General features: G+C 38.9%; 1 protein-coding gene across 1 annotated transcript; it reads left to right on the top strand.

Annotated features, from left to right (window-relative positions):
- The first annotated feature begins 7,178 nt into the window (after positions 1-7,178).
- LOC148393119 (serine/threonine-protein kinase VRK1-like) lies at positions 7,179-13,382 on the top strand. The gene is made up of 13 exons (XM_088385200.1): positions 7,179-7,338; positions 8,072-8,206; positions 8,335-8,390; positions 8,476-8,545; positions 8,619-8,706; positions 8,827-8,935; positions 9,042-9,134; positions 9,290-9,422; positions 10,974-11,094; positions 11,518-11,576; positions 11,721-11,899; positions 12,814-12,972; positions 13,108-13,382. Exons 2-13 carry the CDS (start codon positions 8,077-8,079, stop codon positions 13,288-13,290), a joined length of 1,380 nt encoding a protein of 459 aa, XP_088241326.1. The 5' UTR covers positions 7,179-7,338; positions 8,072-8,076; the 3' UTR covers positions 13,291-13,382.
- The last annotated feature ends 31 nt before the right edge of the window (positions 13,383-13,413 follow it).

Genomic DNA, 13,413 nt, shown 5'->3' on the forward strand with positions numbered 1-13,413 from the left:
AACAGACAAATCAAATTGTTCTGAAAAAACGGAATTAAATTAGTATGATTTTATATACCCCAAAAAATAATGGATACATCGTCGAAAGCCATTGTTCAAAATTCATCAAGTGAAGAATAAAGACTCTATCCTGACATCAGCCTAGGAAATCTTTTTCTTCTTCTTCTTCTCAGACAGTCCTGGTGGGTACTCTAGTCCCCGATTTATTTCCATTGTGTCAAGTTATTTCCCCACGGTGCTGCAGATAAATGGGTCATCACAGATTAGCAGCAGGGATAAACTCTTTAAGTCTCTTTATATGGGTGCTGACAGCAGTGAATATTCAGAACCACATTACAATCTTATTCGAAGGGATGTTTCCGCATTAAATGGAACGCATTTTCTGAAGCTGGAGCCTGTCATGCAAACAGCATCGGCGTCTGCGCACATGACGCAATCCACTTCTCTCACATTATCTGAAAAATCTGTTCAAAGGAAGCAAAAGGCGTTGTTCGGATCCCCTGCACCTGTATGCATAGCAGTTGAAAGGTTTGGCTGAAGTGGATCAACTTTGACTGACTATTCAAAATCATCTCAGCATGAGCTGTCAGTTCATTAAGTCCTTCCTGACAGAACCGCTTAATACTATACTCTTTGCGTTCCTAATTCTGGCAGCAAGAGATTTGTCATGCTGGGCACCAATGAAATGGACAAGAATCTTCTTTTTTTTTTTTATACCAAAATAGAGGACATTTGTGCTGCATTTAACATTTTACAAGTAACACAAAAGTACTGAATATTATTTTTTGGCATCTTTTTATGGGATTATGAATGGGCATAATTGACTCGAAACATAAAGCAATTGTCATGACAGCAGTTATATTATGTTGACCGGCTTGTCTTATTCTTTTTAAAATATGAATTTTGTTGATTTTGGAGATTGGTGAGGATATGTAAATGAACATCAAAAGTTTAAATCCCCCCCAAACATTGCCCATGTTTGCAATAGCATTCTTCTATTGGACTTTACAATACAAAGAAATAGTTAAAGTTACAGGTGACGCATGCAAGCATGCTAGGATGAGGATGTTTCAAAATAATCTGTCCTATTCTTTGGCTCATAACTCCTACATCTGTAACTTTTGACAGCAAGAGCGACTCTGCAGCAAGATACTGCTTTAAATCCATCAATTCAAAACATCAGTGCATTTAAAAGGACAAGCGGAAAAAGTCAGGTGAGGCAAATATCACACAGCGCCGATTCACCGTGTGACCAAACACCGAGTCCAAGTTGAGACTAATGAAGTCTTTAATTTGGTTATAGTTTATTAATGTCAGAGACACTCCGCCATTAATCATATTAAAATGCCCCTGAGTGCGTGTGCCTGCATTAACGTCACATAGCCAGTGTGTGTGTGTGTGTGTTATTTCCAGATGTGGGCACGTGTCTATTTTTTTTTTTTTTTTTACAGTGGTCGTAAGATGTAACAACTGCGGGGGACCGTTAAAAATGATGAGAGGCCAAAACTCTATCATAAAAAACAAAATAATATCTCCTCTTTCCACCTTAGTTGCACTGGCTGTGGTGTGTGTTGTCATCTGTGCACTTGGATATGTGTGTTTGTGAAATACAGTTACATTTTAAAGGGTGGTCATTATCGCTGTGGGTTACCCCTCAGCCCTCAATCACAAACCCTGAAAACCATTTTCATTCCAAATTCATTAATATGCAAACTTATTCAAATGAGATTGTAATTAAGCATCTACTGAGTGGGAACCCTTTTCATGATAATTTATGATAAACTCCTCACCACCTTTGATTGAGATTGATTTTTGGCGCAGGCAAGTCGACCTGAATACAAAGCTACACCTGAGAGACCTGGAGGGAGAATAACACTTTTAAAAGAGCAAACTTATTTCATGGCTGATTGTGCCACAATCATCTCGGAGAAGTAACAAAGATCTATTTGAATAATGCATTCCCACCGTGCTACCGATGAGCTGGGGGGAAAAAAAAACAACATGGACATATCTGTTGTTGGCATCAGAGTGACAAAGTGATGTGTGTGTGTGTGTATTTCTGATGGGAGGTAAACCAAGCAGAACTCAGTTCAGCCTACTGTTTATTGGAGCCATTACAACCTTTACAAACTGAAATTGACACTGGTCTAAACCATCACTTTTCTGTTTAGGTTGGTGTTCTCATAAATTAAGAATTTTGTTTTAAAAAAAAATAGATAAATGATGTGTACGTTCTACGTTGAATTTAAACAAATTGTAGGATACTGACCATGACAATGGGGTAAGCTACATGCAAGAGAAAATGATAAACTATGTAAGTTTAAGTTAAAGGGTGATAGTTTGGTTTGTTTTCAAGTGTGAATCGAGAAGTGCCCAAATCTCGGAGACCTTCACTGCTTGATGAAATCGGGGTTGACCCTCGTGGCGCCTCGCATAGTAACATATGCACAAACTGCTGGCAAGCAAGCAAGCAAATAAAAAAATAAAAAAATATATATCTCAACGATGGGAGGATTTCTACTGTATTCATATAAATGTGATTACAAATTCATAAAGTGGATTTAGCCGTTCACCCTTCAGCCATGCCAAACACACCACCTTGACAAAGTCATTCACTCACCACTACAACATTTAACGCAGCCACTAAATATCAAGCAGATGTCGGAGTAGTCAACATTGTATTCATCAGACAACCTTTGTATCACATAACTTTTTTTTTCCTTTCGCATTTTGCATTACAGTGTATTGCTCATTTCTTTTTGACATTTTCTTCCAAGCAACATTTCTCAGCATTCATATGCAATTGTTACGGATAGATTTACTTGCTTAATATGAGTGAAATATTGTGGCAAAAAGGATTTCAATTCAAAAAGTGAGTCAATAACATGCTTAGAATTTTTTGCACCCACTATTTCTTAGTATATTTTTTTTATATATGTAAACCCATGATCCGACATGATAATCCAATTTGGATTAGACAGGCAGTCTTCCGGGCCACAACAGGATCCGAAGTCAGTCTTTGGAAAGTCTGTGTTTGGATGCAGATGGTAATTACCTTGGTAATTAACACTCTCTGTACCAATGGGGTTTGAACTGAAATGATCCGTCAATGTTTGAGGAGCAACATCAAAGTGTAAAAGTAGTCGCAAGCAAATGCTAGTTGGCTAATTGCCCTCTAGTACCTGGGAGGAGTTTGATTGATGCCCGCACGCACACACACACATACACACACACACACACACACACGATGCAAAAATTCTATTTCCCAAATCAAATTATTTACTAAGGTTTGAATGAATTTGGGGCGGGACTAGATATGATACCAAAAAAAAAATCATGAGCGTTATTCCTTTGTTGTATTATTTGAAACGATACAAAAGAAAATGTGAGAGATATTTCTTTGTTGTGCTACTTGGATGTTTATAATTACAGATTTGTGAAACTATTAGCATTTTGCAAAAAGAATGAAATCAAGTGACATTTTGTTTCTGGGGATGCAAATGTACTGATTACATCTTAAATCACATACATGTAATTAGACTTCTATCTTCGTATTCATCACTGTCCGATGAAAATGAGCTAACCGCACTTGAATTTTGATTTTAACGTAATTGAATTCTCTTCTCCTGCATGTACTGCAAAAAATAAACAACCCTCAGAACATGCATATTTGTACAATAAGTTTTTCAGAGACCATTATTACACATTTATTTTTATTTATTTCGATAAAAAAACTAATCACATATCTTGTTTCTATTCAAAGATGTGAAATCAAGTGACATTATGATAGACTAACACACTTTGTGCTGAATAATATGTGAATCATGTACTTCTCAGACCCCTCAGGAATAATTAGAATGCAAAGTATGACACATGGTTAAAATGAGTCGAAAGACAAAATTAGCATTGCTGTTGTTTGCTTCCTGATTTACAGATCTACTCAAAATCCCTTGGGACCAATAAAAGATTATGTTAATAAGGGTGCGGGAAGTGTATCTCAAGTACCAAGATAACATATCTGCTTATAGTTTCCAAGCACAGATAATACATTTCAAACAACATCATACTTCTGAGGGACAAGCACTAATAATGCACTCATTAGGAAAAAATAGTACCTTTAGTGGTAAAAGGTACAAAACCTGAGAAAATGTATATCGGTGGTGGTGACTTTCATAACTTGATGCTGATTACCTTAAAATGATTCATGTATTTTCATTTATTTTGTTTTTGGTTGGTGTTTACAACTGTACTATTTTATATACCGCATGAATTATTGTAATAATAATGTAAATAGGTATAAACACCTTTATGTTGCCACTTTTAAGTACTATAAAAGTTGGACTTGATGATCAATATTGTAATTTGGATGCAGATGTGAAATTTGCTGTGACTATGTGAAATGATATTACATTTTAACAGCTAAATGGCTCCACTTTCCACTTGCTGAGTACCGCAAAATTATGTTTGGTTCAGGATTTTAGCTTTGTTGTTTTTTTTCCCCTCATCAATTTAGCCTGAGGGCAGAAGGCTATTAGGGTCTAATCAAAATCTTGATCAGTGCTTGTTCCTTAGTGCAGGAAATATGGTTTCAAATTGTTAACAATTTGGAGAGCACACACACTATTGTGTCGACACTTGTCATGTCCAAAATGGCAAAAAACACTCGTAGCGTGACAACTTTGCAAAACGGCTGAGCCGCATATTGCCAGCGTGGGGGATTATGTGCAAAGCGTCCATTCATCCTCATTCTTCTACACAGTAGTGGATACAACACATTACCTTGGTTGGTGAGAATGCAATTATAGCTTGTAAAGCACAAGGGCCAGTTACACAAAATGGTGTTACTCTCTTCTTCACTCTTGCCCTCACCAAGATTGGTGTCACTGTGTCCTCACGTGGAGAGGAAAAACACAAGTTGGTCAACAAGGCAGCACACAGAGAGCTCTACAGTTGGTCAGAGGTTTACTTTCTGGATCTGGATTTCCCATTTCTGTTCTTTTACGAACCAAATAATGTGTCATCCTCTAATTATTATTTTTTTTAATGAACACTCCACAAATTATACATACATTATGCTGCTCTATCATTCATCATTGGCCACTCGCCAACGGCCAGGCCAACCGTGCGTCTTCGTCAATCCGTCATTATTTCAAACCGACCAAATCTGTCATGGTCAGTCCATCACTCCATCATCGTTAATACAAGCACGCTTCCCCCGTTGGTTAATTACAGTTCGTCACCATTATTTTAGAACCGTCAGCCAGTCCATCACTCTTTCAACATTATTTTAACCACGCTTCCATCATCACTGTTTTAAGACCGTCAGATCGAACTTCTTCTTCTCAATCGGCATCGAGAATGGACTACATACTACATCACACGCTTCTTAGGTTAAAGTCTTAAAATTGGCCACAGATATGAATGTGGTGTGAATGGTTGTTTTGGTCTAGATATGCATTGTGATTGGTTGGTGACCAGTTTGGGGTGCACCTCACTTCTCAGTTAATATTAAAGTGCAATTGTTTCATGAGAAATGGCCAATAATAATGAGTGTGGCATCTATTTTGGCAGTTTCCAATTATGGCTATTGATGGTGGAGTGAGTGTGAATTGTTGCCCATCTCTGTGATCAACCAGTCTTGGAGCTCATTGCCTTTCACCCAACGTCAGATGCGATAAGGTCCCCTGACCACGGTGAGCCACACAGACAGGCCATTTCTTGCTCTGGCTTGTTAAACATTAAAAATTGTCATTAGAACAAGGTACTGAAACAAGATGAAAGGCACACTGTAATTTCTATGTCATGCTACAAATTCATGTTGTACACTGGCTTGTAATAAAGGAAAGTAGCATCACTGTCATTGCCACAATGACCGCAGATCAATTACTTTAGTGGTCTATAATATTTGTAGTCCAGCTTGGACACCTCTTCTGTCGTGTTGACATTAATATCTGTGCTAATGTTAATGTTCTGAATTTGCTGCACAAATCATCAGACGATATTTCATCAAGACATGACACATTTTGGTAGTGTTAGGATGTACATTAATTTGCTTGTCATATAAAGCATGCGGCCATGTCAAAGCATTTTACCGTAGGAAGGAGCACATGAGCAAAAAAAAAAAAGTAATAAAGCAAATGTGTAGTGACATCATCCACATTTTCCTCATATTGTATGAAGGAAACACACAAATGCAAGTTCATCTTACTTGTTTTTTTTGTGGTTTTTGTAATCCCACCAGATCTTATGCTACACAGGGTGCAAGAGGAGAGTCGATGGTGAGTTGGATGGCTACACTACAAAGCCATTAGTTGATTTGTGGACTAACAGATCAGCGTTGATTCCATCCAATGCTCTACTCCACACCCTTGTAAGATAAAAACAAAATGTCACCATGCAAGAAAAATATTGTACTGCTCATAACAAAGACCATCAGATTTCTATAAAGTATCAAATTGATCTAATATGCACACAAGGTTTATTTTCATTGCCCAAGGTTTTTCTTTGTTTCAAACGAGACTTTCGTTTTGGAAAGCAGGTTCCTGCAGATCAATAATCTCACAGCAGGTGAACACTGGCAGAGACAACACAGGCTTGTATTTCCTTCTTCTTTCATCACAAATGAACAAGCTTGATTGGGAGTGTGAGAATGTGTTTGTCTTTGCAAGTACTGCATTTGATCCAGCAGCCACAGTTGTCAGCCAGGCGTGGTATTGACCATGTTGTGCAGCAAATGACAGATCAGCCTCCGTTACAACAAGCATGCTTGAAATCACATATGCGAGCTATTATTGATTTTAGTACGAATGTTAAGCAAGCAGTTTACAAGAGACTGCTTCTGCTGATTGTTAGTACTTGCGTTCTAGTTAATTTCATGTATAGACACTTTTCAACATATATACCAATATGATATTGTCATCTGAAACATTTTTGGGATGACTTTTACAAAGACTGGAGACTCCAAAGTGCAAATTAAAATGTATTCAAAAGCTAAAAGATCGGATTTTCAATGATATGTCTCCTTTATTGTAAAGTAGCTATGTCCACTCTCCACTCCAGAAAGTCAACAATGAGAGTTGGGCGGGGCTTTGTGCGCCACAGCCAATGGCTGTGTCCGCCTTAGCCGCTTTTCTATTGGCTCTGGGTTATTTGAACAACCTTTTTCTGTCTCGTGATTGGGTGCTTTTGTAGCGGGAGGGAAAATTTCAGGAAGTGATCGGGTCCCATTTTGAACTCCTCTTAGATGTGTTACACCTCAACAGTTTTCACAACATACATACTGAAGCGTTACTTTCTTGCACAGTAACAAACGTAACACGCTGATTATTCCCTCTTCAGGTTGGTATATATTTAACATTGCTCGATGACGAAAATGTTGCCCACATGGCTAAGTTAGCTGCTATTTTGACGTGCTTTGGCTATCAAACTACTGATGCTTCAATATTGCAAGCGGTACTTCGTCGTATCATCGTGATTGTCAATAGATCGTGATTTATAGCGCTTACCTATATGAAAAGCGCATTATGCTGTTAACTCTGGCGATGCTGCGAGTTTTGAATTCACTGTAATATCACTCGATAACAACAGGAAATAACAAACGTTTTGTGACGCATGATATGATATCGGCATATCTCCGTTGATTTGGACTGGATGTCATTATTTTTGCAGCCTAAACATAAGGAAATATTTCACAGAAAAAAACGATGCTCAGAGATCACATCCGATGTCCTCTCCCTGCTTGGTATCTTGGGATTGGAATATGGCATGTGATTTTCAAATCCATGTATTGGTTTTAAAATAGTATATCAATAGTAAACGTTTTGTTTACATTCTGGGCTACAATAATAAATGGAAAAAGGCATAACAAGCCTTGCAATGTGAATGCAAGCTAAATGATATCACCATTTTATATCACAATCCGCATATTTTCGTGAGAAAATTGAGCCGCTTGCAGTCATATTTTTTTCTATTAATATTTTGAAAATGCATTATTTTCTCACAAAGGTATGGTTTGCTATTTTTTTGTTTCAAAAAGTATTGTTGTGATACATCATTTTTGTAATCTGTTCAGTTTCAATGACAGCTCCTCAAAAGAGGGCGCTACCCAGGCCGCTCCCGGAAGACTTCATACTGACCGACCAGTTGAAGAAGAAATGGCGGCTGGGAAAAATATTAGGTCAAGGTGGCTTTGGATTGATCTACCACGGTAATCAGAACAGAGGACGTAATACTGTACATACTTTGATTTGGGCTTGTTTTTCCTTATAATGTATGACTTATGCATGTACTCTATGCAAACTAATTTTTCCCCTTCTGTCTCAAAACACCTTTAAGCATCCCAAGACATTGGCAGCCCCGTCTCGACAGAAACCGACTTTGTAGTAAAAGTGGTGAGTAGCTTTACAATTTGTGGATATGCATGTGTTATTACTGTTAACTCTTAATGAATTAATTTTGAATCGAATAATTGTGCAGGAGTACCTTGAAAGTGGCCCCCTGTTCTCTGAGCTCAGCTTCTACATACAAGCGGCCAAACAAGAGACTGGTGAGTACCACCGACCTGTCTTATAGCTTAAGGATGTGCTGTGGCCTCAATCACTTTTGTCCCTTTGTTTTAGTGCAACAATGGATGAGAAGTAGAAAACTTGAGCACCTCGGGGTCCCAAAATACTGGGGATCAGGGCAAACCGAGTATAATGGCCTCAGGTAATTATAAATACATATGTATGTGGGTCTTACTCTGGATGTTATGTTTGACTGGCTTTGAGTGGTGACAACAGTTTTTTTCCAAAGGATCTATTTTGTAAATCTGTTCTTTTTGTTTAGGTATCGTTTTATGGTTATGGAGCGACTGGGCACTGATCTACAGAAAATCAGTGAACGTAACGGTGGTCGATTTAAGAAAGATACTGTACTCCGGGTTGGTCAAGTACTGGTGAGTTGTGAAAGCCACGTGACTCACGTCGACACTCCAGGACAGCTTTGCATTGACTGGAGAAGTTCTCAAAATTTTTGTCATGCCATCTGTTGTTCTCCTTTAGGTGGATATACTAGAGTATGTGCACGAGAATGAATTTGTTCATGCAGACATTAAAGCTTCCAACCTCATGCTGGGTCTTAGAAACCCTCAAAAGGTCAGTCTACTCTAAATCTTTGATGTTTTCACTTTCAAACATTTACTAATTGCAAAATTATGTGCTAATACTGCATCTGCTGAGAGGATTATGTCAGTTTTTTCCATATGATAATTAATGTCCAAACATTTTTTTTTTCCTCCTCTGGCTCGTAGCTCTATTTAGTCGACTATGGGTTGGCCCGCAAGTACTCTGTTGATGGAGTCCAAAAAGACTATAAGGAAAATCCCAAGAAAGGTCACAATGGAACCATTGAGTACACCAGTCTTGACGCCCACAAAGGAGTTGGTAGGTTTAGATTACGTCGTAAATCAAGTCTTTTTGAGTTGGGTATTCATGACCATCATGTTGTTTTGGCCGTAAAAAATGTCGCAATTAACCTGTATGTTAATGATTTAGTTAGTACAAAAGTTCAGATTATTATTTACTATCTTTATACTGTATTCTTTAAGACTCAAAGCTATTATCCTCGGGAGGGGGGAGCATTTAACTGGCAAATTCCCTATTTGCAACCTTCTCTTCTCATTGACCATCGATTGTTCGTCCACCGCCTCTGCAGAATTCCCAGACCTAGCCTCTGTTTAACAACTTACTAATTAGCTGAAGTCATAACCTGCAACATGCATTCTTCCTCCATTAAGTGGTGACTTTGATGTTTGATTAGCAGGATGCAACAGTCACACATGACCTCCACGTTGGCTAGCACCATCTCCAAGCGGGTCAATAGTGGATGCTTAGTTGACTATCAGCAATGGTGTATGCCTAAAATAATACTGACCTGTCAGCAGTATTGAATTCTAAATTGGTAATTTCGTTGGAACATCAAATCATGTACAGAATCAAAATAACGCAAATCTGAACCTTAGGAAGCCTCACAATAATATTTACAAAATAGCTTTCACATTTCCGCGATGTAATTTTAGCACAATTTAACTCACTGTAAATCTTATATGGTCATTCATGAAGATGAGTGGAGTTTGTCATGTTGTTATTCTAAGCGTTAAGGGCTCCAAGCAGACACTTTAAACAGCCTTCCAACACTCCTCATTGCCTCCTGATCCTCATTGATCGTTTAGCCTCCCTGCCTGGGCAGGACCATTTAATGATTCGAGTGAAGGCAAACGAGTATTTTATTCACTCAACAGATTTTCATTGTAGCTCTTTCCTTTTTTTTAACACGTTCCTTAACGGTGCATGACTCCATCTTCCCATTCCGTGCAAAGATGGAATGCTTCAAAGATGAATAGTTGAACATTTATAAATGCCTACACATTCAGTGCTACAAGCCTGTTATGGTGCAGTCAGATTACCAGCATCCCGTTGATTATCTTGTCCTGAGTGGCCAGGACCATGCTTCCCCATTGGACCTCCCTGTTGGCTGGAGAGAATCAATGCCAGTCATGGCTCAAGGAGGAGATTTCTCCCCTCAAATGAAACCAGTCGATACGTAATTTCTCCAAAGACGTGTGACGGCCATTACTGTATTGAGTTTCTAAAACTCCTGGGGCTCGACCCTTCTGGATGGACTTGGTTTTCAAGTATTGATGCACTTCACAAATTAATGTAGATCCATGCAGTTCTTTTCACATACAGGAATATGCAAGCACTCTCTGGTTCATTACTTTTTTTTTCTTCTTCAAATACTGTATATGCTTTTTACTACTACCAGTAATTCAATTATTTGTAATTGTGATGGATTGAAACCCAATTTGTACAGGAATTTCAATTCTAATATTTTTTTTTTAAACGTCACACTCAATATTCAAACATTTATACATTAATTGGAACGCGAAATATTAACAATGTATGTAAAATGTATACTGTTTCTTTTTGCCCAAGCTCCATCAAGACGTGGTGACATCCAGATTCTTGGTTTTTGTCTTCTTCACTGGTTATGTGGGTCCCTTCCCTGGGATAATGATCTCAAGAATCCAGTTAAGGTCATGGAAGGGAAGGCCAGGTAGGTCCTTACAAACTGATCATATATTACTTGAGATGGGTAGAATGCATTTAAAACACATTTTCCTTCTCAACATCTCACACCCAAACATCCATTTTGGCTCTGACGAACACACAACCACAACAAACTAAATCCAGGTTACAGGTCAAGAATCCATTATTGTTTTCCAGGATTATAAAACCAGCACAAGCCAATTGGAGAAGAATAAATAAATAAATCATACATTACAAGTTACATTAGCCATTAATCCTATTCTGACAGTTCTATATTTTGTAATAAGAATCAGTTGAATCATTTGCTTCAATTTTGGTTCATTGCCGCTGTGTCCTTTCCCCAACCCTGACTATCTCCTTATAAATATTTCCCCTCTCATAATTTCTCTCTCATTCCCTCACTGTTTTATCTCTCCTCCTTGGTGCTTAGACTGATGGATAAGCTGCCAGAGTCTGTCAAGCAGCTTTCAGTGTGTGGAACCAGCACAGGTTAGCCCACTATCTGAAGCTCCAGGACTTTTGCTGAACCCTTTTATTTTAAACAGCAAGACCTGAGACATGAAACAAAAACAATTAGTTGACTCCGGAATTTGCATATCTGTTTAACGTACACTCTGTTCCTCCCGTCTTTAGATGAGGTGGCTTCCCTGCTCTTGTACGCAAAATCTCTGGGCTTCCAAGACAAGCCCGACTACCAGCGCCTCAGGCAAATGTTGTCCACTGGAAAAAAGGAAAAACTGGATTTTTCAGTCCCGCGTGGAGTCGGGGAAAAGTCTGTGTCTAAGGTGCTCGGTTCTCCTGCCAGGGGCAAGGTGAGAACATAACCTCAGGGTGTCTGAAATGACTGGACTGCAAAACCTTCATTTTTGGCCCAATTTCAGAGTTTTGGAGTTAGAAGCTCACAATTGTTTTTTTTTTGTCTTGTGGCAAGAACTCACGCCCAGCGATCGACAGAGTTCAAGAGTTTATCTTCGGTGCAGCGTATTGAGTGTGAGGTTTCTCCTCCAAGATTGCATTGTGGTTGCTCAAAGAAATTCAGGGGCTTGGGACAAGATAGATTGTGCTCACAAATACAATATAAAATTGAATTATTAAGAAAAACTGCCAATGTGGTGCCTTCATGCTACTGTAGCTAGCTACATTCATTTGGACTTTCACCACTAGCTCCTGAGGGCTCACAAATGAAATCTTTAATCATACAGAAAGTAATATAAATCAACATTTACTCAGCTTTACAGTGCATTCAGCAGTTTGGCTGCTGGTCACAAGTAGCCCAATTTGTGCCACAGAGTCTCTTGACCCTGGGTGAAACGTGACAGTAGAGAGGGGGAGCATGTCTACCAGAGGTGAGCCGTTCCAACACTGGAGGATTCTCCTCCAATTCACAGCAATCACTTCCCGACCCCTCAGGCCACAGTTTGAAGAAGTTGATGACACATACTTTATATCTCCAATTATGCCCCCCTCCTGTTTCTCTCCTCACCGTGTCATTTAATTTCCATGTGAGAGTGTTGGCCAGTTTGACCACCCCTAGTTAAACAGAAGTGGCCATTTATGGGCGGTTTAGTCAAGAGAGGAAATGTCAGCAGAGACAAAGGCCATTCTCGGATTCATTAGTCACCGGCTTCGCTTGGTCAATTATAATTTCTCACACCACACCAGCTGGATTGCAAAAAGTCAGCTTGTGTTAACAATATGAAAAACAACAACACTTTTTTTTCCACAGAGAACAGCAAAAGCTCGAGGCTTCCCCAAAGCAAAGTCTGTAGCCATGCAAGTGGTTGTTGATGAGGATGAAGAAGAGGAGGACGAGGAGGATGTGGAGGAGGAGAAGAAGCCTAAACAAGTGCCTAAAAGATACACACGAGGGCCCCCAGTTCCACAGGTAGGTATACTTACAGCTATAAACTTACTAAATTACATTTAGTAAATTATGCAACTTAGTAACGGACAAATCTGTTGCATGACCACTTCAATAAATCCAAATATTCTTGTTTGTTTTTTCTCTCTCCATTTGTAGAAGAGTGATAGGGTCCTAAGACCACAGAGGACTAGGACTTCAACAGCTAAGAGTTACAAGGAAGATGACAGCTCAGATTTTGACGACGAGGATGATGAAGAAGAGGTCAGAAGCAAACCCATTGATCCACGCTACATAAGAGGCCCTCCAAAAGGAAACAGAGGTCGGCCTAAAAAGGTGTAAGAACAAAACCTTGTGTACATGTTACGTTGATTGCTTGTAAGAATTCCGCCCAGAACCACTCCAACCCCCTGAAATAAAATAATTTGAGTTGAGTCTTTTCTCTTTATTTGATTGAGCTTGGTT

The sequence above is a fragment of the Syngnathus floridae genome, chromosome 9 (assembly GCF_059516105.1).
Source record: "Syngnathus floridae isolate MCC-2025c chromosome 9, RoL_Sflo_1.0, whole genome shotgun sequence".
Lineage (NCBI taxonomy): Eukaryota > Metazoa > Chordata > Actinopteri > Syngnathiformes > Syngnathidae > Syngnathus > Syngnathus floridae.

Coding starts and splice junctions, on each gene's coding strand:
- LOC148393119 (XM_088385200.1), top strand. CDS start 8,077: ATGACAGCTCCTCAAAAGAGGGCGCTACCCAGGCCGCTCCCGGAAGAC. Junction 8,391..8,475: donor CCGACTTTGTAGTAAAAGTG/GTGAGTAGCTTT, acceptor ATAATTGTGCAG/GAGTACCTTGAAAGTGGCCC. Junction 12,973..13,107: donor GAGGGCCCCCAGTTCCACAG/GTAGGTATACTT, acceptor CTCCATTTGTAG/AAGAGTGATAGGGTCCTAAG.